Below are 23,954 nucleotides of genomic sequence, written 5' to 3' on the forward strand. Positions count from 1 at the left end.
CTGTATAGCGGAGTGAGAGGTTCGTCTTCGTGCTATACTGCAGAAATACTCTGTTAAAAGTAAAAGTCTGTATTCAAAATGTATTGAATTGTATTGAATTGAGCAAAAGACAAAGTACAAATTAAATATTGGCATTAAAATGTACTTAAAGTCCCAAATTAGGCAGAATGTCTCATTTCATGGGTTTCAAATGTATAAAATCTTTTGAAAATAGCAGATCTACAAGCTCACAATGCCTCAGGCATTGTTGAGCTAGATTGGCTATTTTCAAATGGCCGAAATGTATATAGGGCTGAAGTGGTTAATGTATGTTTTGTAATAATAATCAAAATCTACAAAGTAACTAAAGTTTGCAAATAATTATAGTGGAGTAAAAAGTAGCTACAATATTTGCATTAGCCCCGTTTGGAACCTCACTCTCTGTTTTCCGAATCGGGAGCAGCAGGCTACTGGCACCTGCCGTCCGGGTTGAATGGGAAACATGGCACAGGCTGACTAAATAAGCGATTTAAACGTTTTTTTCAACCCCGTCCTAAAAACTTTACTTTCCGGAAATATCTTAAACATCTGGAGTGTCTAGGACTACCTTTACTTGTTGGATACGAAATACGAATCATACGATGTTGCGAAAAAGGTGATTTTCACTACATTTGCACGGACTCTACCTCTACCGGGGACCATAGGCCGGGGACCGGTACAGCGGGACCTCATCTCGGAGCTATCGTGGAGCGGGAGGTTCCAAACGGGGCAATATTTGCCTCTGATGTACATCCCTCGATCCCAGAGGCAAATATTGCCCCGTTTGGAACCTCACGCTCATGTAGTGGAGTAGAAGTAAAAGTACTAAAAAATGGAAATACTCAAGTAAAGTAAAAATCACACCCAGTGTGAAGTGGGCGGTGTGGTCACAGTGGTCATCACAGTGATGGAAGTGATTCACTTTAAAAAAATCACGGTGCAGGATTGGTCAGTGTCCAAACCTCACTTATAGGGGGCGGTTACACCGCCCCAAAAAATACATCAACATTGTACTTACCACTTAAGTACAATACTTGAGTAAATGTAATTAGTCGCTTAACACCACTGGAACACAGAGTTTTGAATATTTAATACTAAAGTTTAAGCCCAATTTATAGCAGTAGTCAGTACGCCGCTTGCCAAAAATAACCAGTTATAAAATAACGTTCTCATCAGGAGTAGCTGTCTAGTGTTAGTGCCTGTGGGTCCTTTACATTATTTACTTCACTGAACCCTGACTGAACCACTGAACTCCCACATAACATGCTATTTTAGTTTACGATTATTCATTTCATATTTATTTATAACAATTTTATCTCATGAAAACGTATACAACAATATAGCCTATGTTTTACCCTGGCATAAAAATAGACGCCCCTGTACATTAAAAAAAAAAAAAAAAATATATATATATATATTATACACCTACGTTAATTATCACGGGATGGCCAGCAGGGCGGTGTTATCTGGTTATTGGTATAGAAACGAGTCAACCGGGCGGTAAAGGTACGTTACACCGAGCGCTCCCTCAGCAGTGCCTCTTCTTGGCTGGAATCAACATATATCTATGGGAATCAATTCACTTTTGCAGGTTGCAGATTCAGTCTGGAGCGGATACGGAAACGGCCCGCGCGCGCCTGCATGTGTTCGTGTTAATTACCGGATACAGTAGGCGGGCTCTATACCAGATATGAGTACTTAACAGCAAATAGAAAACGGGTGCTTAGGAAAGCCCGGTGACGCAAGATCACGTTGGTTCCGCTCATAGGTTTTGCAATTTGCGCAGCCAGCAGCGCGCAGCTAAAATAGCAGAACTACAAGCTCACAGCACGTCACTTCCACGACGCGCGGTGAGCTTGTACATCTGCTATTTTCGGCGCGTGACACCCGGCGCGCAACTATAAAAGCATCCGCAAGAAGCTGGAGACGTATTGAAAGACGTTTGGCGCTGCTCCACCGGGTCGGTCACACAGGGACAAGACCCACAGCCTTCCAGACGTTTCTGTCGCTTCACCCACTTTACACTTAGGTAACACCACGTTAGGCCCGGGTTAACGGGGGGATTGGACCGGGTTACAACGCGTTTTTACCCGGGTTTGGTCCGTTAATAACGCTGATAATGCCTCCCATCGAGAAGGACTCGGGGAGGAATGAACTCAAACTCCGCATCCAGGAGCTCATAGACACCAACCAGGTGATGGTGTTCAGCAAAAGCTACTGTCCGTATTGCGTGAAGGTACGTACATTGTTTGTGTTGTATTATTATAAGTAGTTTTATACAGTTAATGTATTTTTTGTATCATTATTTCTCCCGCGAAACGGGCCGTGTCTATTTTCTGGTGCTCCCTCCCTTCCTTCCGCAGTGTTACCTGTGGAATGGTGTCCATTTGCCGTCTAGTGCTCGTATCCGGTCTAGCGGCCGCCCTGTGTCCTGTTTATTTCCACGATACGAATACATGCGCTTTGAATGGCTGTTTCCGTATCCGCTTTAGACCCGGATGTACAAATTGCACGGTGTATCGATCCCTGATCCCAGTCTAACGGCAACAATACGCGGGGCTGATGCCTACGTTTACTCAGATGAGATGAGATGACTGTCTGTCGCTTGGCGAAAAAAAAAGTTGATCTACAAGCTGACAAAGTTGTCCTCTTGTAGATCAGCACTTTCTTGCGAGCGACACTCACACCACTGTACGATGGAAGTGAAAGCCTAATAATAATACAAGTTTCAGCCCGGTGAATGCTGTTGCACGCACATCGGTTTCCTATCGAAATCCGCTACGTCAAAGGTCGCTGCTGGTTGAAACTTAATTAATTAATGCTCAACGAAATTGGCCGTAAAGGCATTGTATGTAACACAATGTTATTATTATGTATAACAAAGGTGAGGGAGAGATTGTGTGTGTGTGTGTGTGTGTGTGTGTGTGTGTGTGTGTGTGTGTGTGTGTGTGTGTGTGTGTGTGTGTGTGTGTGTGTGTGTGTGTGTGTGTGTGTGTGTGTGTGTGTGTGTGTGTGTGAGTGAGAGAGAGTGTGACAGAGATCTCGTTGCTGTCAGACAGAAACCTTATCTCCATATAAAAAGAAAAAAAAAGAAATCCAATACATTAATGTCCTACTTAATCATCATACTACAGTGTGTCATACAAAAGTAGCAAAAATGTCAGATTGCAATGTCATGCATTTTGAGATTGTTGATCTGCTATTTTGCTGCTTTTGATTGGTGTTAAATTGTCCTGATGAAACACGTCGATTTAGTCAAGAGCATCCTTTTTGCAAGTGCCAGACAGTCTGTGGGACCTTTTTCTTTGATTTGATATCATAGATCCCTTTGTGAACATTTGAACCCCCCTGGTTGTCCTACACACCTGTCACTGCATGGGCCTTCTTTCAAAATAATTTGAATGCTGGAAAGTAAACGTTTTGGACTTACAGGTTTCCACCCGACAGCAACGCTATAATGTAATGTCAGTTTGTGTGTGAATATTTATACTATAATTAGAGCGGCCCTCACACCCTTGATCCAACCCTCAATCCGACTGATATGCCCATATATGGAGATCTCTGTATCTGTCAGTCTTGGTCCCTTTTATGCCCATTTATGGAAAGTCATGATGTCATCAGTATATGCCCATATATGGGCATGCTGATATGCCCATTTATGGAGATCTCTGTATCTCTCAGTCCTTGTGGATTTTATGATATGTGGAGATCCCTGATGTCATCAGTATATGCCCATATAGAGACATGCCCCCTTTAGTGCCCAGATATCTGAATTGTTTGCACCTGATGACACATTGAGGTTAGACAACATCCATATCTGGGCGTAGCTGCATTGGGAACTCCTTATATGGTTATGGCTGAGTCATTGTGACATGAGAGTGACTTCAGAGGGCCAGCCAGTACTCAATTAAGCCAATTTTAATATAGGATACTCCATGGTTTTGTTTTCTCAGTGTGATGCTCAAAAACATGTTACAATCAGTCTGTAGTTCAGTAGTATTAGTATACAGTATGTCTCAATTTTAGAATTTATGCAGTGTAACAAAATGATATGCTCTATGATAAAAGGATGTTTTGAAACCCCATATTCAGACGTAGGTTGATGTCATCAAGCATATCGGAGTAGGACTGCCAATCTAGAATCTTATCATGAACGGTAAAACCAGTCAGTCAGCACAACTCTTAAGATGACATTTAAGTCCAGGTAGAGATTATGTTTGGATGAACATGATGTAATTAATTTGAATCAAATGGTCTCTGTTGGGTGCAGAGTAGACAGTGCAATGCCCAGGAAAGGAAAGGGTTAAGAAAAACCAGAGCGTCTCTTATAGACCAGGCCTATAAGCTCATGTCACATCTGTGGTATCGTAGAGTTTGTGATGATGAATGTTTATTGAACTGCATTAAAAAAAAAGCTTTCCTCGCAAGTGATGGAAACAAGAAAGAAATCACTCATTAATTTACTTCTGGGTCCAGATATGATGGAAGAGATCCTAGTCTGAAGGCCTGTCACCTTCATAAAGCAGTGGTTCTCAAACCTTTCAGATCAAGGCCCAAAAAGATACATTTGGTGTGTCACCGGGACCCAAACTTAAAAAAATAAATAATTATACACTCTGCATAAAAAACGTTCTAATGTAAAGGAGTCAATGACCCCCAATTGTGTATGCATTAAGCCACAGACCCCCATACATCTGGGAGTCTGAGAGTTTATGGGTCCCTTTTGTGCCATTTGTACGCTCTCAGAGTTACAGACTGTTAAGGGTCCATTTGGTTTCTGACTATCAATCAAAAATGAGGACCCTTGGAACCCCCTCTAGGACCCCTTGAACCACTGATCTAAACCATCATGCCTCACATCAAGCAGAGCAAATACTTTCTTCATTTTCTCCTCAATTATGCCAAGTCATTCACAGTCGACTTACTCTTTGACACAGGGTGAGATAAGCTGATCTTAATCCTATAGAAATGCTGCGAGGGCCTTAAAGCACGCAGTACACACAAGAAAGTCCCAAGACGTAAAATAACATATTTTTTCCTTTTCTTTTCCAATTCTCGGAGTGATCGACTTGTAGATAGCAAATTAATTAGCCCAACTACTACAGATGTGCTCGCCAGTTATATTGTATTAAAATGCTCTACCATACAGATGTACTAGTTAATTATATTGTATTCTCATACTCTACCACTGTGGGGTCGGAGGAGGCCCCCAGGGGTCCTTGAAGAGGTTAGATCTGCTATTGTCCATCTTGAAAATTGTGAAACGATTAACAACACAAATCTTGTATGGGGGGTCCCTGGCACAAAATATTTTCAGTTGGGCTCTGTGGCCAAATTACATATTAACTGGGGGGGGGGGGCTTTGACATGAAAAAGTTTGAGAACCTCTGTTCTATCATACAGATCTGTTTAAATAACTTAAAACAAACCCTGGACTGTGGCTTTAATTCCAATTCCCCTCGCTTATCATCAGGCGCTCCGTTCCACTTGATAATATGGAACCAGATGTTTCAAATTCAACTGGTGTATGTTTGTTTCATATTTGTTTGATGTATTGTTGTGAAGACATGGTGAAGAACTGAATACACTGTCACTGTGTTTTCACTTGCAGGTGAAGGATCTGTTCAAAGAGCTGAACGTCAAGTGTAATGTGGTGGAGTTGGATCATATTGGTAAGAACATTTGAAAAGCTTTTGATCAGCAATGGTGGTTACTTAGTATATGTCACAAGGCAATATTAACATTATGCTCTCTCTCACACACTGTGTGTGTGAGTGACCCAATGCAAGAAATGCACCTTCCAAAAACAGATCAAAGGGGCTGCTTCTAATTTTAAAGTCTCATAATGACAATGATATAATGATGACATGGAGAGTTGAGCTTGTAAAAAATAAAATGAACAAGCCCAACCAACTATTGGGTTATAGTATCACTTAGAGATCCACCGATTTATCGGGCGTATAGTATATCAGTATCGGCCGACGCTCGCCTTGTTGACTGCCATCGGTGTACCAGCAAATAAGATGATATTCACAGCTGCCAGTGGCCAATCTGTTCAGCCATAAATCTAAATGATGTAATTTTTACTCATTAGAATATATTGTGATGAAGGTCTTAACGACTGTATATGATCTAAGATGTATTAAAAGGGGAAACCTTTCACAATCAGTGCATCGCTAGTAATGTATTCACACGTCACTGTGCATTGATGCGTCATCATGTGCTGTAAATGTACAGACATTCCTCACATAGCCTGGATGTTAATGTTTTACTCCACAACACAACGTCTCCCTTAACAAAAATATGCTGAGTCACCCACCGCCTATATACGACACTGCAAAACATGTTGAGTCACCCACCATATATGATATATCTGTTTGATTCTTTTGTTTTTTGTTCAGCATTAAACTGTTACTCAGATATATTTTTTTAAACTTGTCTTGGACATTCAGATTGACATTAATAACTACTCTCAACACAAGTTACTAGAGCCTGACCGATGACAGATCTTTTGGGATATTTTTGTTTTGTCAAAAAGTGCAACAGTGAAGCCAACCTCATGGAGGTCCCCAAGGCCAAGTACTGTACCTTGGGGGACAGGGCTTTCTCTATTGCTGCTTCCCCCTCCCTCTGGAACGCACTCCCCAACCATATTAAAGACGCCACCTCCCTCTCTTCCTTTAAAACCACACTCAAAACCCATCTCTTCAAGTTAGCCTTTACCAGTTGAGGTCAGTTAGCCTTTACCAGTTGGGTTGGGGTTAGGATGTCTCCCCAACCCATGCTTAACTTTTGTTTTTAATCTAGCACCTATGTCTTTATTGTTTTAGTTAAAGTCACTTTCCTTATGTAAAGTGACTCTTAACATTTTTTCATACATCTTTAAGTTTCTATTTGAGAATATTTAAATAAATAAACACAAAGAACAGTTTGAAGGATTAAAAAAAAAAAACCTGCATGCACTGAAGGCCCATTAAAATTCTTTGACTAGAATTCCAAATAAAGCTCACAACACGTTGTGGGCTTGTAGATTGGCTATTTTTGAAACATTTTGAAAAACCTTTGGAACATTTTTGCCATACGGCAAAAGTAGGCAGACATCGATACAAGCTAACAGCGTGTCATGATTTAAAGATTGGTTTAGTTTTGCCATTGCCGTGTTGTACAATGAAATACATAGATTTCAAATGTTGTTGTTTTTTCAATTATTTGAAAAAAAGCAATATAATGCTATATAATTATATCTTTTTTTAAAAGATTTCAAATGGTTTAATGGTGCTGTCGTTTGTGTCCAGAGGATGGACCCAACTACCAGGAGCTGTTGTCGGAGATGACGGGTCAGAAAACAGTTCCTAGCGTCTTCATCAACAAGACACATGTTGGTGGATGTGACAACACAATGAAGGTAGGCAAAGGGTTTTTTCTACTCTAAGGTTCATTGCAAAGAGGAGTTATTTTAGCAGAAACCTTGTACTTCCATATTTCAACATTTTATTTTTTTTCCCGAAAATGAGCAGTGTCGTGCATGAACAGTGTCATGCAAAAATAGCAAATCTACAAGTTCATAACGTCACAACACTTTGTGAACTTGTACATTGGGTATTTGAAAACTTGAAAGTTTAACTGAAAGTGGTTAAATCTGTCTGTTGGTTTTATAAATACTGAAGCAATGGAAAGTATTAACAAGAGCTTGTGACTAAATAATGACTACATTGGATCCATTGGAACACAGGTTCTCTTTTTTTCCCCATTTCCTGAAAAGTAAATGATTTGGACATGCAAGGTTGTCCACCCGACAGCGACATGTCTCCTTCACGTGCTCGGGGATCATTGTCTCTCTTTGGTTCCCGTTTTCATTCATTATTAAGCCCAATCCACAACAACGCAACTAGTTGCAACCAGTTTGACCCCCACCTGAATTGACCCGTTGCAGGTTGGCGCAGTTTTGCAAGTGGATGCACATTGCGACTAGTTGTGTTGCAAATCATTGGTGTAGCTACTATTACCCAATCAAGTGGCTTATATCCACATATCAGGAAAAAACATAATGTTGGGGGACACTTGCAATTCCCTCACGGCCCACATGTTGAGAATCACTTTCCTAATGAGAGTTGTAGTGGGAACATGTCCAACCTGTGCACGTTTCTATGACCGGCACATAAAGACGGTGTTGTAACAGCCCCAATCTCTCAAGACAGATTCTGCTGCTAACGGCAGAATTTGTCAGCACCACTGCCCTAAACATTTAGTGTTGTTGTCCTGTAAGTAGGAATAAACTGAGGCAAAAACAGGGACAACGCATATTTCTTTCTTTTGTTTTTTTTCTCAAATGGGTTCCCAGCTTGTAATGTCTTTAACCTATGCACGTTTCTCTGACAGGCACATAAAGACGGTGTTCTGCAACAGCTGTTGAATGGAGACACAAACGAGGCGTATGACTATGACCTCATTGTCATTGGCGGTGGCTCTGGAGGCCTGGCCTGCTCAAAGGTGAGCCCTGATAACAAACCTAACCTGGTTGACCTTAACTAGTCTAGTAGTGTCAGTGTCTGTGTTATGGTTTAATGGAGAGCAGCAATTTGCTTGCTGAGCCCTAGGGTTCATGAGGTGTTAGTTGATGGATAATGGGCCTACAAATAATATCAGTTAATGGTTTAATTGTGATTTTAGCTTTGAACATTGGAACATATAAGAACAATTACATTTCTGGTTCTTTTACCAGAAATCTTTAAAGAAATATTGCACAGGCTGAATCACTTGCAAAGAAATGATTGACAATGACCAGTACCAATAAAATGACTGACAATGGCCAGTACCAATAACAGAACGGGCTTTGTATATAAAAATGTTATACTTGCAAAACTGTGACGTGTTGTCAGCTTGTAGAACTGTTATTTTCACTATTATTGTTTTTTTTTTTCATTTTTGAAAAGGTATGAACAATTTTCAGCAAATTAATTCATACAGATGAATGAAAACGATTATGCAAAATAATTGCGACATATATTTGTGACAGACCTACAAAAGTAGTGTGAGATCATCTGTATTATGGTTTAATGGGGAGCAACAACCTGCTTGTTGCTGATTCCTTGTTTCTTAAAATTGTCTTTGCAACAGGAATCTGCTGGTCTGGGGAAGAAAGTTATGGTACTGGACTATGTGGTGCCCACACCCAGAGGAACAACCTGGGGTAAAAACTACAACCACAACAAAAAGTCCTGTATTGTACAGCAGGGATTCTCAACCATTTTAATTTCAAAGACCCCCAGTTTGATATACATTAGAGATGATGCAATTTGCACCCCAATCTACACTGTCAAATCCTCTTGTGTAAAATGAACTCTTGGGTGCCCAAATGGACCCTAACGAGGCAAGGACCTCTGGCCGTCCTGATGTTGAGAACCAGTGTTGTACAATACACCACAGTAATGAAACATGTCACCATATTTGTCTGTAACCAAATCTAAAGGTTAAGGGGCCGTGTCTACAGGACACGTCTTTTGAGCTGCTAGTACCTTTCTTATTCTATCTTAAAGACACGCTGGTGTGCTCCTCTTATATATATATATATATATATATATATATATATATATATATATAATGATATATATATCATTACCACATTACCAGCATAAGTCCATGTTTACTGTTATTATTCTCTGCGTTAAAGAATGCAGATGATGCGACGTTTGAACGTTGCAGGTGTAAATAAATACTCTACTTGGGTAGAGGTGGCTCTGGACATGATATTCAAAGTGTTCCACTTAAAAAGCGTTCTATGGACACGTCCCCTACTTTATTCTCCATTGCTCAATGATGACACTTGCTGACAAGAACTGATCACTTGAAGATCAGTTCTCGTTGTTGGCAAGTGACCCTGTTGTAGTACAGAGTATAAACTATTTTTTCTGTTTATTTCGGATGGTGCTGCTTTTTGTGTGTTATCAGGTTTGGGAGGAACATGTGTGAACGTGGGCTGCATCCCCAAGAAACTGATGCACCAGGCTGGCGTGCTTGGCACGTCCTTGCAAGATGCACGCAAGTTCGGCTGGGAGATTGAAGAGCCAGGTGAGGGCTTTGATGACAGTGCTTCTCAAACTTTGTTATGTCAAGGACCCCCGTGTGTGTGTGTGTGTGTGTGTGTGTGTGTGTGTGTGTGTGTGTGTGTGTGTGTGTGTGTGTGTGTGTGTGTGTGTGTGTGTGTGTGTGTGTGTGTGTGTGTGTGTGTGTGTGTGTGTGTGTGTGTGTGTGTGTGTGTGTGTGTGTGTGTGTGTGTGTGTGTGTGTAGGCCCTTTTTGATTAAATGCCGTTTAGCTGCAAGAATAATGTTCTTGTCCAGTCATGATTTGTGCTGACTTAATTTTTTTTGTTTAGTGAAACACAACTGGGAGACAATGACCTCAGCTATCAGTAACTACATCGGTTCGCTCAACTGGGGCTACAGGGTGGCACTGAGGGACAAAAGCGTCAACTATGTTAATTCATACGCCGAGTTCATCGAGCCACACAAAATCAAGGTTGGTACTTTCTGGCTGGCCGCTATGACCAAAATTACTTGTCATTGTGGATGTATACTTCTGCCATGCCAGGTGCTGTTTAGGTCTGCCTCTGTCTAGGCTCATAGTACATGTAGTGAAGACTTTGAAGGAATTTAATTGTAGGTGTTTTGTGAGGTCACAGTGACCTTGACCTTTTGACCACCTACTTCTAACCGCAGTGTACTTGTGTGCCAACTGAAATTACCTCAAGGCATTCCTTGTACAAACTATATAATATATGAGTTATATTCAACTTCAGCCAGTGTCTCAATGATCTTCTGTATTCTCTTGTAGGCTGTAAATAAGCGAGGTAAGGAGGCATTTCACACAGCAGCCAAATTTGTCCTGGCCACTGGAGAGAGACCTCGCTATCTGGGTATCCCTGGCGACAAGGAGTTCTGCATCACCAGGTCGGAACACAACACGACACCATGCGTCATTGATCTGAAAAACATTTAAATCCCAATAGTGGCTGCAGCCATGTTCAATATTCATGAGGGTGCAGTCTATTTGTTTTTATCTGAGGGAAAGGCTGCCATCTAAAACATTTCTGCCTGCTTGTAGAATCTTTGGTCAGCGCTGTAGAATATATTTAATTATGCTCATCTCCAATCCCTAAATTGCTTTCCCCCCTTAAGGGAGCACTTCATTATTTTCAAGTTCAACCTTATCTTCATATAATTGGTCCTCACTAATTCTCATTATAAGATGGCACCATTTCTGTCTGCTTGCTCTGTGTCTCACTCAGAGGACGGCTGTGGACAGTTCAGTTGTTTGTTGGGTTCCAAGCTATTGGAAACTACAGCCTTTCTCTTCCTGGAAAGTTAGGACTCATTAAACTTATATATATATATACTAGAGGTCCGGGCGGCCTACGGCCGCCCGAAACCCCTAGCCGCGCACGGGGCCCAGCGTCGGCGCCTGTATATATGGGATGAACATTTGGGAAAAAAAAAAAAAAAAAAAAAAAGTTGTAATGTAAAAGTAAAAAAATAGAGAAAAAAATTGGGAAGAAATAATATTTTTTATGTTTCAGAAAAAAAAATCAAAAAAAAAAATCATGCAGGTTCTTGCTTGTTTCTGGCGTGGCATCCCAACCTGGCATCCCAATGCCGGCGATGTGTACTTCCGGGTTGCATAATGATGACATCACTGTCGAATCCTTTGCTGTCATGAACCTAGCCTGGTGTGTTGACCAGTAATGATGACATCACTGGCTAAGCCTTTGGTGTCATGAACCTAGCCTGGTGTGTGGAGCAGAGCAGAGCAACGTGCTCTTGTTGTTTTGGGGATTTTCAATGGCGGGCCGTCGTGTTGTGTTGGCCTCGGTGGTACGCACGGTAAGCGGTAGGAAGCTGCTTCCACTTCCGTTGTGTCCGACATTTGGTGAGTAGAATTAATTATGTTGCGAGGTGGGAACGGTGTAGTGAGGCATGCCAGGTGCCCTACGCGAAACGTAAATTCAGGCCGCCCGCCGTGGCGACAGTGTTGGCGACATGTGGTCTGACGGTGTTGTGTTTAGTCGATAACAGAGCTGTGGGGTGTCGCCACCGAGGGCACGGAAGTTGCTCGCCATTTATATAGTTAGATATATATATATATTTATTGATTTATTCATTTTCGAGTACAAAAGAAGGGGAAAGACAAGGCAGCGAAGCCAATTCAGAGGAAGATATGGAAGGTAAGACGGAAGAAGAGATCGAGATGATGAAAATAATGGGATTTGGCGTCTTTAACACATCCACCGCCAAGGTCTAATCTCAAAATGCACTTACCACTGCCAAGCTTTTTTTGTCCTTCGTTCATTTGGTTCGACACAAACACGGGATCCGACATTACAAAACACCGAAGACCGCGACGCGGTCGGTGCCTCCACCAACAAGCAAAACAACAAGCCGAGATAACCGCTTCCAAAGTTGATCGCTAGACAGGAAACGGAGGCGGGACAAAAAACGGAAACAGTATTATTTCGTTTCCGGTCCCCCCCCCCCCCCCCCCCCCCGAAACCGGAAGTGCAAAAAAAATCCGGAATCTGCACCTGTTCGATTTAACATGGGAAAACACCCGCCCCGTAGGACTACGGGTACGGCGGTTAACGGTTGGATTTAACGGCCCGTAGGACTACGGTCTTGGCGGTCAATGTGTTAACACCACAAAGGGTAGGAAGACTGATCGATCATATATATATATATATATATATATATATATATATATATATATTATTTTTTTAATGACCACTGATCATGAAATCCGATGTCATTAGAGTTACGTTTCTGAACTGTCCACAGCCCACCTCTGAGATCTAGGGCAAGTAGACATAACTTATATAATATAATGTTTGTTTTACTTAAACATAGTAAATTATTACTTCTAATTAATCTATTTTTTTGTCTGCATTATAGCCAAAAAGTTTATTTATTGACACTAGATTTATAGGTGATGATCACAGCATTGACCCTGACCTCTGTCGCCCGCCAGTGATGACTTGTTCTCGTTGCCCTACTGTCCCGGGAAGACGCTGGTCATCGGGGCGTCCTACGTGGCCCTGGAGTGTGGTGGCTTCCTGGCCGGCATCGGCCTGGACGTGACGGTCATGGTGAGGTCTATTCTGCTGAGAGGCTTCGACCAGGACATGGCTGACCGTGCCGGACAGCACATGGAGGAGCACGGCGTCAAGTTCCTTCGCAAATACGTTCCCGTAAAGGTGCGTTGAAGTTAAAGATGTGCTGTTGTCAGTATGTTATGGTTAATTTATAGACCTATATGTTAAGGTTCATTTATAGACCATTGTACAATGCAGTATATAGGCTTGACACAACTTGATTAATGAACTTATTTTAATAGGTTTGTAACACAATGTGTTGTTTGGTGTGGTCACGTTTGCCAACTCTGTTGCAGTAGAGAAAGCCAGATTTGATTTGCTGTTGGAAAGTTAGGGAAATGTTTTGATTTTAAATGTTGTGCTGTCAAGGTTGGGAATATGAATTCTGAATATTACTGTAAGTAAGGTGCTTGATTGTTGTCCTCTTAGAATGCCTAGTGCTGTAAGCAAATAATTGATATTTTACGTTTTATACATTAAAAAAAGGAAGTGTTAATATGTTTTGTGCGTGTTAACAGATAGAGCAGTTGGAAGCAGGAACGCCAGGCAGGCTGAAGGTAACGGCCCGTTCCACAGAAGGTGATGAAGTCATCGAGGGAGAGTATAACACTGTATGTATAAATTACTATACTATACCTTAATGTGCTTATGTATACAACGGTATGAATGTGTGAAATACAATAACGTACTGTATACATACAACAATATAAAATACTATACTGTATTTGACACTGTTTGTATAAAATGCTATACCATACGCTGAGCTAATTTCTAAACATTAAAGCAGTAATTTCCTTGTTTCTCAGGTGTTGATAGCTGTAGGGCGAGATGCCTGCACAGACAAGATTGGCTTAGACAAGGCAGGGGTCAAAGTCAATGCCAAGTAAGTTAAATATGTTGTGTCATACTTCCTTCTCTCACAATAACTGTATTGTCTTGTGAAACGTCATATTGTCTGTACTTTGTCATTGGCTGCACTCGTGTGCTGGTTGAACTTGTTAAACATCATATTTGGTGGTCCAAGTTCTGTCCCAATTAAAAAGTTCATTTTGGTGGATCACGTGGGCATCAAGGGTGCGTACTGTTGTGTCGCAAAATTACAATTAGAGATTGTTTTAGGTGATAATTGAGTCGTTTAAATTTCAACATTCTTCCCAAGTTAACACAGCGGGATGTTCTTTCCAAGGATGTAAATCCATTCTTTGCATTCTTGATATTGACAAACAACTCTTGTCGTTCTTCCTCCTCTCTTCTTCCTCCTTGTCATTCTTCTCTACTTCCTCCTTGTTGTTCTTCTTTCTCTCCTTCCTCCTTGACAGTCTTCTTTGCTTCCTCCTTTTGTCATTATTTCCTCTCTACGTTGTTGTTGTTGTTTGTCATTATTTCCTCTACATGTTGTTCTTCTCTACTTCCTTGTCATTCTTCCTTCTCTGCTTCCTCCTTGTACTTCCTTCTCAACTTCCTTGTTGTTTCTTCTATCTCCTCATTGTACTTCTTTCTATTCCTTGGCTGTATCCCAGGTCTCTAAATTCAATCTTTGTTTCCCTGACATTCATCCTTTCCTTGGGCATTGTAGGAAACAAGGCGAGGAGGAAGGAAACGACTAAATGTTGTTTACATATGGCATGTCAGGTCCTCTGAAGCATCATGTTAAGGAACGTCCATTTCTGATGAACAGGACAAGGCTGAACCCAATTCCTCACCTTCATGACTTTGTTTAGACACACCTGCTCATTGATAGCAGTGAAAGAACAGTCTTTAGTTATGCCACAGTTTAATTCGACCACTACAGTTTCACATCAGCTTCCCCCATAACAGATGCACACATACGTGTGGTGTCATGCTATTCAGCTTGGAAAGTCTTCCTGTTTCCTCACTCATAGCTCCTCAGTGATGCCACATTGCCACCTAATCAGTTTCAGTTGTATTTGTTTACACAGTGGGTGTGTAAACAAGGGTGATGATTCACCCCAAGGGTGATGTTGTTTTTTGAGGATGACACGAGTCGAAATGTCAGTCTTCCCTGCAAAAATAATAAAACGTGCAGACCCAGTTGAGTGCTCCAGTATTTCATTTGGATAGTCTCTAATGAAGTGGCCAGGTATTTTTCTTCTTATTCAAGTTGTCCCTGTTGAGCACTGAGCCCTTCTACCTTTGAACTGGCTGAAGCGTGTTGGACTTCTCTTTGTGACTCACCCCAAGGGGACTCTGTACACTTCACAACATAAAATACACAATATCAAGAAAATGCACACTAAGCAAGCACTAATGCACACTCCTAGCTCCTTGGGGCAGGAATAAGAGACTCGGTATCTGTCAAACTGGTGGACCGAGTTTTAGTAGTGGCTCAAGTAAGGATGGGGGAGCTGGGAAACTTCAGACAAGAGACGTGGGATGCAGCCCTGTCATTCTGTCTTCTCTACTGTTCCTCCTCCCTCTAGAGGTCACATGATTCAGTGAGTCATGTGTCCATCAGTAGGTTGTGTGTGTGTACCTTTAAGACTGTGTTCATAGTCATGGTGATTCAGCAGTATCTACAGCTCATGGCTCAATGCGTGCGCGCGCGCGTGTGTGTTGTGTGTGTCTTTGTTTTACAACATGTAAGATGAGTAAAGCCCTTTAGGTTATTAGACACCGTCTGTTCTCGAACTCTGAATGACATTGCATGTTTTACAACAAGCCACTTCATTGTTTTATTAGACAATAATAGATTGAAAGTTCATCATGAAAAGCATTATTGAACCGCAACGAAAATGATCTGTTTCCTTCAACTTCATTGTATTTTTGCGGAGAATAATGATAATTTAAAAAAAAATATATATATATATATATTTTTTAATATTATACATATTTTATATAAGTGTTGATGCCAGAGGATATCCATCCAAACTACTCGTCCCAGGAACAAAATATGTTGAGATGGGGTCCGCGGCCAAATGCATATCATTTTGGGTGGTCCTTGACATGAAAAAGTTAGCGAACCACTGATATTATAGCAACATACGGTTTTCAGAAAACTGTTTGGAAGACCTTTGTAGATGCGTTCCCAGATTTACTGGGTTAACGTGGTAGCCGAATGGCAGCCGTGTGAAGTGCATTTTCAGTGCATGTTTATTTTAATAAAACATCAATAGATTGTGTTACAGCTTGAATCAATGGAACTAACATAGTAATGTATAAGTTCTTATTCATACATTATTTTTTTCCATTTTCCTTGTTATAATATTAAAATCGTAGAATTTGCCAATCATTTGGAGGCCCACTTGCAATACCCTCACGGCCCACCAGTGGTCCCCGGCTCACAGGTTGAGAATCACTGAGTTTGTATAGGATTAAGTGAGCAGAGTTAAAAAGGCTCATGGAGTCATATGTACTGTGCTGGATTTACACGAGGCTGTTTGGGGTCACCAGGGGGTTATTCCTTTACAATATTGAATTTGCTAACCACCTAAACCCTATATGGTCCACCGGAGTCCCTCAGGGCTCTATACTACTGTATTTTCTGTTAATATCTTTGCTGAGCTCACAACGGGACGTGTTATGAGCAAAGTTCAATTGGAGTCATTTGAGATTTTAGCGTTGGCTAATCAAAAATGGCAGATATACAAGCTCACAGCGCGTTACTTTGTGCCATGCTGCGAACTTGGCCATCTGCTATTTTTGAACATTTTTGGAAAAAAAGTGTGAGAACTACTGATCTATAAGGCATTTGTAGAATCGGCCTCAGGTCTTAAGTGGTAAATCACAATAACCTGCCACTGACACCCTCTTTCCAGGAATGGAAAAGTCCCCGTCAACGACGAGGAGCAGACCAACGTGCCTCACATCTATGCCATTGGTGACATCCTGGAGGGCAAGTGGGAGCTGACGCCTGTGGCCATCCAAGCTGGCAAGCTGCTGGCACGACGTCTGTATGCCGGCTCGAACATGAAGGTACACAACGCCACGCTAAACCATCTTCTTGACATTATAGGTTGTTGTTCCTTTCCCTTGGAATATTAGTATTGTGCTGTGGTGGAAAAAGTACTCACATTTTTTACTTATGTAAAAGTATCAATACTGCAATGTAGAAATGTTACAAGTAAAAGTCCGGAATTCTAAATTTACTTGAGTAAAAGTATTTGTATCAAAATGTACTTAAAGTAGAAAGTTCTCGCTATGCAGACGGCCCATTTCACAAGTTTTCGAATGTATAAAATGTATAAAAATCAAGTACTTTAGTTACTTTACACTACTGGTATTGTGATACATTTGGACACATTAGATTACTAGTTTTGGTTTGGTTAGTTTTTTGGTTAGTTTTTGTCACCAGAGTTGTTAACACAGTTTTATTAAAAAAGTGACGTTGAGTGCCAGAGATCTCACCGTTTGTAACGCTACGCTGTTTACAGCTGTAGACTCCACGACGAGCACCCGATTGTAAACAATATGCGTGCACGATGGTGGATGGTCCTGGCTAACGCCTGGAACAATAACTTCTCTCACGCGAGTCACCATGGCGGAGTGATCGCGGATCGAAAATCACTCGTTTTCCCCACTGTAAAAAGTTGAGGAAATATGGATTTTTTTTGCAAGGATATCAATGGGAGCGGACGGGAGCCAGGTTATTTGGCACGGTGATCCATCTGTCCCTTCTTCTCAGAGTCACCGTGGGTGATTCCAGAGCTGCGCTAGCCCCCCCCCCCCCCCCCCCCCCCTTGTGGAAAAAAACAAAAAGATTGACTTCACGGTAAATCCCGGTTTTGGCACCTAAGCGCTAAAAATGTAAAACCGGAGAATCACGGTTTTGGCACCCAATGTGTTAACTCATTCAGTGCCATTGACATGTTTTGTTTGACGACATTTTGGCTGGTTGAAGACCAGACATGCTGGCTCCTTTTATACTGATTATTTCTTTATAGAATCCTCAGGTGAAAAATAATAACTGCCGTATATCAGATTTCAAACAAAGATGCACAGTATTAGTCAAGTCAAGACTCAACCCTGCGTGCAAAACAGGAAGAGGGTTTTACAACGTGAAGCAGTAGAGCTGCACAATACATTGCAAAAATATGATTGCAAGCGCAGTGATTTCCAAATGGCACTTAAGCTGCAACTGTGTTAAAGGGAAAGGTATTTCACATAAGTATTGCCACACTCTGCTATCCGCAACACAATGCAACACACACATTGTGACCTTGTAGATCGGCTATTTCCACTATTTTGTAAAATAAATGTATAAATTAAATATGGTGTATTTTGACCATAATATATTGACATCAATCATTTTAGTTCTTTGTGTATTCTTTGTGTAGTTTGTCATATCTGCCCCGTAAAAGCCACGCAATTATTTGTATGACAATGAATTGTCAAGTAAAATTTCATAATCGTGACAGCCCTAATACCCAAGACTAAACTAAATAAAACCAAACAAAATCTAGTCAAGTCCTAAAATTGAAGCTACTTATGAAACAAATTAAACTGAAAAACTAAAAACATAATATCTGAATATCTCGAAACTGTATTTAATTACTGAGAAGCAGATCAGAAACCCCCGTCGCGGGACAGACGTCCCATGAAACTTAACATGCGGACGCAGTCGTGCTCATCTCATGCACACGCCCACCCGTGCTGGAGTTAATAGTTTTACTTTATTAGAGTATTTCCAATTTTCAATACTTTTACTTCTATTCCACTACATCTCGGAGGCAAATATTGTACTCCATTACAATTATTTGACAACTTTAGTTACTTTGTAGAATTAGATTATTATTACAAAACATACATTAAGCTCACAACGCGTCGCATCGTGATGTGTTGTGAGCTTGTAGATCTGCCATTTTCAAGAGATTTTAATACATTTTAGACAAATATGATAACTTGTGAAATGGGACATTCTGCATAAGGAGTACTTTATATTTTGATGCCAATACTTTGACGCGTCTTGGAGTGAGAGACTAAAGTTATCTCCCGGACTGGAACTTGCAGCTTTAACCCTGGTGTCTTGTCTTCCATCCTGCAGTGTGACTATGTCAACGTCCCCACCACAGTGTTCACACCGATGGAGTACGGCTCCTGTGGCCTTTCAGAGGAGAAGGCCGTCGAGCTGTATGGCCAGGAGAATATTGAGGTGAGATGCACTCGTACACAACACACCCACATTTTTCAGCACAGGTTCACATTCAAACAAAAAAAATGCTGGTTGTGCTTGTTAACTGTAGTTTATATCAAAATGACTTAACTGCGGAGCAACTACATATGGGGTGGTCATGAGTCGACATTGAAATGAGAAATAATTGTAACTAATTTATGAAAAATGATCTGGTATTTGCCATCAAATATTTTAGCCCTCATTTTCTTTTACAACCATAGTGTTCATCACCGCCAACATGTTTCAGTTAACAGTGAAGTCTACAGTCGCATCTACAAAGTGTGTGCTCTTGCCCCCCCCCCCCGGGCCAAGGGAATTCCCTCTGGCAGGAGCGTTAGAAATTTGGTCTCATGCGGGAGACTCTGGCTCGAATCCCCGGTAGGACATAAGGACCTTTAGACTAAAATGTTTTTTTTTTCTTTGTTTGTACAGGTGTACCACAGTCTGTTCTGGCCCCTGGAGTTCACTGTTCCCAACAGAGACAACAACACATGCTACTCCAAGATACTCTGCAATAAGCTGGACAATGTAAGATGCTCTTATTCACTGCTTCTCAAACCTTTTCATGTCAAGGACCCCCAAATGAATATGCATTTGGCCGCAGAGCCCCATCTGAAAATACATCTGCGCCAAAAAATCAGACCTCTTTGTTTTCAATATTTTATATGATGCTCCTGTCTTTACTGTCTGACAAAATAATAAAGAGATTTGTAAAAAAAAGAAAATACTTTGCGCCAGGGACCCCCATACAAGATTCGTGTTGTTAAAAATAATGTTGTATATAGGTTTGAAGGGGTTAAGCTGATTTTGATGCTTATATCGACACATTTTGCTGGGGACCCCCTGGAACCCATTCAAGGACCCCTGGGGACCCCATTTTGAGAATTGCGTTTTGTATTTATCTGATCCGGCTTTGTTATGAGTCCCCTGTTTCAAACATGCCACTCAATGCCGGAGTGATAATATTATATATCTCTGCTGTCCAGCGCGAATCTGCTAACTCCAAAACGCTCATTGTTCAGGAAACGAAAAAACTAAATATACGTTTTTCAGGAAATGAAGAAAACCTTATATTTTTTAAAACAAAGCAATACTGCCTCATCAAAGTTGGTATAGTGACTTTATATATTGTCAGATACTTGCATGTGTCATTATATTATCAACACTTTAACCAAATCGTGGGTAAATCAACACTTTACCCAGCGCAAGTGGAGTTAGTAGTTTCAGACGAGCAGAAATCAAGCTGAAGTGGAGTTAGGTGTCCAAACAGCAATAGCTCCACTCGCTGCTGAGGGAGAGGTTTCAAAAGGGTAGAAATTCCCAAAAGCTAACAATGGATCTCCAAGCTCACAATGCATCACAACAGCGTGTGAATTAATGCCCTGGTGCTTCATGACACTTATTATATAGGCCTACAATAATAAACAGGATATCAAATATTACAATGACTTCTGCAAAGAGGTAGTAGAACCAGCGCGACAGAAATGCTATGAACGTCTTTCTTCTTGTCACATTGCTCTCCTCATTAAACACTTAATAGATTTTAGAAATATAATGAGTTGTTTTCATAACATTAGCGTCAGTGCTAAGTTTGATAAACAGGTACACTGCATAGTTTTAACAGACTACGGGGAGTTTGTTTAAGTGTTCCTCCTCCTCGTTCACTGCGCAGCGCGCTCTACTCATGCTGTTAAAAAGCAGCACTGGAGAGGAGAGGGGGGAGTTGTTTGTTTTTGTCGGACAGTTTGAGGATCCAATGGAGTTGGGAGTTTTCGTCAGAGGCGCTTTTTAATACTTTTCATTGGTTCAAATGTTTAGATTTTTTACACATGCGTAAAGGGTGTTCAATAGCGTTGATTTATGAAAAAAAAAAAGAAAGATGAAAATTAGAGTTAGCTGGTTCGTCCTGGACACCGACGATATAACATATTATCATATTATGATAATATATGTTGTTCGCATGTCTTAACTGTAATTAACACAGCACCTACTGTCGGTGTGCATATAGTTGACCCTTCATCATGTCTTAACTGTCTTCTCATCTGTTATTAGGAGCGAGTTATCGGGTTCCACTACTTGGGTCCAAACGCTGGGGAAGTAACGCAGGGTTTTGGTACGGCCATGAAATGTGGTGCGACCAAAGATCAACTGGACAACACCATCGGTATCCACCCCACCTGTGCTGAGGTAAGAATAGCATGCACACCATCAAATATTGTAGTTTACCCGCTATAGGAGTGTCTTGTGTGTCTGCCGCTAATCTCGCGAATCACTTGAGTGATCAGCACCACATTTGTTGAGCACACTGCCAGTAGGCCAAATGTTTCACATTTTGTTATTTCATAGTCTCAATCCATGGCCTGCCATCCCTCCATATTTGGACAAGAATGATCATGATGTCATCAAAATGACATCAGAGCTCCACAGGGAAACTATGCCATCATTAGATCCAATATTTCTTTTTATCTTGTGTGATAACCTCTACTAAAATGAACATCTATTACCATGGTCCACTCCAGCCAAAGTTACGGTAACTTATTTCAAAACTTCACATGGCTGGTAAACCCCAATACTATGTACAATTTGAAGTGAAACCAGTTTGTGCAGTGGAGAAAAGCAAGACAGACAGTACAACTGTGTGACCTGCCTGTCCAATACTTTGCTATTGATATGAAGTTACCTTGTGTGCAGTTAGTGAGTGAATGTCCTGTTCTCTGCAGATCTTCACCACCATGGAGGTCACCAAGAGCTCCGGTGGAGACATCAAACAGTCCGGCTGCTGAGGTTAAACCCTGCTCGTTTAGCCAAGGCTGTCCTCGCCTTTTAAAATTCATATACATCTCTCCCTCCTAGAACGCTCTTAGTTCTCCCAGCTGCTCCCTCGCTCACATTGACACACACCAGGCGTTTCTCAGGAAAAAAAACCTAATGGCATGAAACCAACTCATTTGGCATCAGGTCAATCCTTGATGTCCAATGAGCCATAGCGCCCTGCGAGAGGGCACTGTTGAGCTAGGAGGGGACCCGGAGACCATGATGTGTGTCTCCGGTTGATGTGAGGACAGCCTGCTAAACAAGCGGGGTTACTCTGCTAAGCCTTCTGGGTAATCTCCAGCATGTCTTTCTCCTGGGGAGCACCGTGTTTTGTCACATGCTGCTTTTTATGACGTCCCCGCCTTGAAACCCCGATACCGGGATGGGCGTGGATCGATGTCCCCTTGCGGAAGCACCGGAGTTTGTCCTTTTTAAATCCCTTCGTCCAACTCTCTCCAACTCTCATGACTTCTCACCATCGCGCTGCACGCTCCCATTAAGCAGCTTCCACATCAGGCTCTGTGCGTCTTTATGTTGCAGTTCATTTTCCCATAGCTTTGTTTTATCGCCTCGGCAGCAGGTTTGAACCGGAAATGCATGCAATACCTTCACGTGTTTCCAGTTCAAATCTGCTGCTGAGACAATAAAATTTAAGCTATGGGAAAATGACCTGGAACAGGAAAATGTGTATGTCACATTCTGGAAACCTGGGACTACAGTCTATGAAGACTGGTAGAATGTACAGTATGTATGATGTAAAAACATTGGCACTTAACCAGGGTTTGACTGGATGTACACGACTCTGTTCCACATAGAACACAAACATGAGGCTTTATACTTTGGTGTCAACTTCTCTTCTGTCTAGCCTTCAAACATTCCAAATGTTTTATTTCTCTTCATAAAATGTCTGAGTTTTGTACCAAGACATTGTCAAGGTTTCTGCAGGGTGATGTCATTATTAATGTCAACATCTTGTCATATTTTAGTGTCATGATCTTGTCAGTTACTGTGCAAAATTACATTTGGATTTTTTGGCTTTAAAGACACTTTCTTACGCACAACAACATCCACCAAAAAAAACGGCACTACTTTCACCACTAGCATCCAAATTTCAAACCTCTGGCTGGCGTGTGGTGCTTGAGAATATAATTATATCCAACCAGAGCTAAACAGAAAATATTTACAGAGCTAAACTGAAAACATTTACGAAATGATGTACTTGATGTTCCTTGTCTAAGAAAATGTGTTTTCATAGGTTTCCAGTCTAGATTGAAATGACTACTTATTTGATCTTGTTGTTTGCCTCTTTACTTGTATGTAAGATATGTATCAATCCTCATAGAGGCCAGTATTTTATTCTACTGACCCTGGTCAAATGTATAAACGACTGCTTCACTGGTTATCTTTGTTTGGAGATGGATTTCTCTTTGAAGACTTAATTAAAATATGTATTCACCTGGGTGAATTGGTCTCCCTTCATCCTTAACCGTTTTCTTACCGGAAGGCTAGTTTTCAAAACTACCCTTCCTCAGTACTATCAACACAAATCAATATGAACCTTACATTGCCTGGCTGTGGGTCACTAGTGTCTCATGGCGTAAAACAACCTGCTTCTGAAATTCCTCAGAGCAGAACCAAATGTTCAGTTTTGATGTTTACTTAAAAGTCATCATAGGTTAAAAACATATTATGGGGGGTATCTCTCTCTACACACGCCCTGGGAAGGCAACTACCAGGCAGAGATCTGCATTCTGAGGCGCACACTTTTCTAGTTCATAAAACCGTTAACAACTTCTTCTGCTGGATGATGTCAGTGTGATTGTTTATTTTACAAAACAAACATTGTATACTG

General features: G+C 41.2%; 1 protein-coding gene across 2 annotated transcripts; it reads left to right on the forward strand.

The window, feature by feature from the left end:
- Positions 1–1,930: 1,930 nt before the first annotated feature.
- Positions 1,931–23,567, forward strand: LOC311048245 (thioredoxin reductase 1, cytoplasmic-like). Of its 2 annotated transcripts, XR_014601075.1 has the most exons (17): positions 1,931–2,254; positions 5,630–5,690; positions 7,314–7,423; positions 8,398–8,508; positions 9,136–9,208; positions 9,967–10,086; positions 10,393–10,535; positions 10,851–10,966; positions 13,035–13,260; positions 13,677–13,769; positions 13,965–14,041; positions 16,935–17,091; positions 19,160–19,267; positions 19,721–19,816; positions 21,341–21,475; positions 22,009–22,151; positions 22,276–23,567. XR_014601075.1 is itself a non-coding variant. In XM_084061386.1 (16 exons), the coding sequence occupies exons 1-16, from the start codon at positions 2,138–2,140 to the stop codon at positions 22,069–22,071; spliced, it is 1,806 nt and encodes a 601-aa protein (XP_083917512.1). In that variant the 5' UTR covers positions 1,931–2,137; the 3' UTR covers positions 22,072–23,567. The 2 variants fall into 2 exon arrangements, 1 of the variants encoding a protein (XP_083917512.1); XM_084061386.1 differs by having other exon boundaries at positions 22,009–23,567.
- The last annotated feature ends 387 nt before the right edge of the window (positions 23,568–23,954 follow it).

This window comes from Gymnoscopelus microlampas (genome assembly GCF_963454915.1).
Source record: "Gymnoscopelus microlampas genome assembly, chromosome: 7".
Taxonomy (NCBI): Eukaryota; Metazoa; Chordata; class Actinopteri; order Myctophiformes; family Myctophidae; genus Gymnoscopelus; species Gymnoscopelus microlampas.

Coding starts and splice junctions, on each gene's coding strand:
- LOC311048245 (XM_084061386.1), top strand. CDS start 2,138: ATGCCTCCCATCGAGAAGGACTCGGGGAGGAATGAACTCAAACTCCGC. Junction 13,770..13,964: donor TCGAGGGAGAGTATAACACT/GTATGTATAAAT, acceptor CTTGTTTCTCAG/GTGTTGATAGCTGTAGGGCG. Junction 19,817..21,340: donor TCTGCAATAAGCTGGACAAT/GTAAGATGCTCT, acceptor ATCTGTTATTAG/GAGCGAGTTATCGGGTTCCA.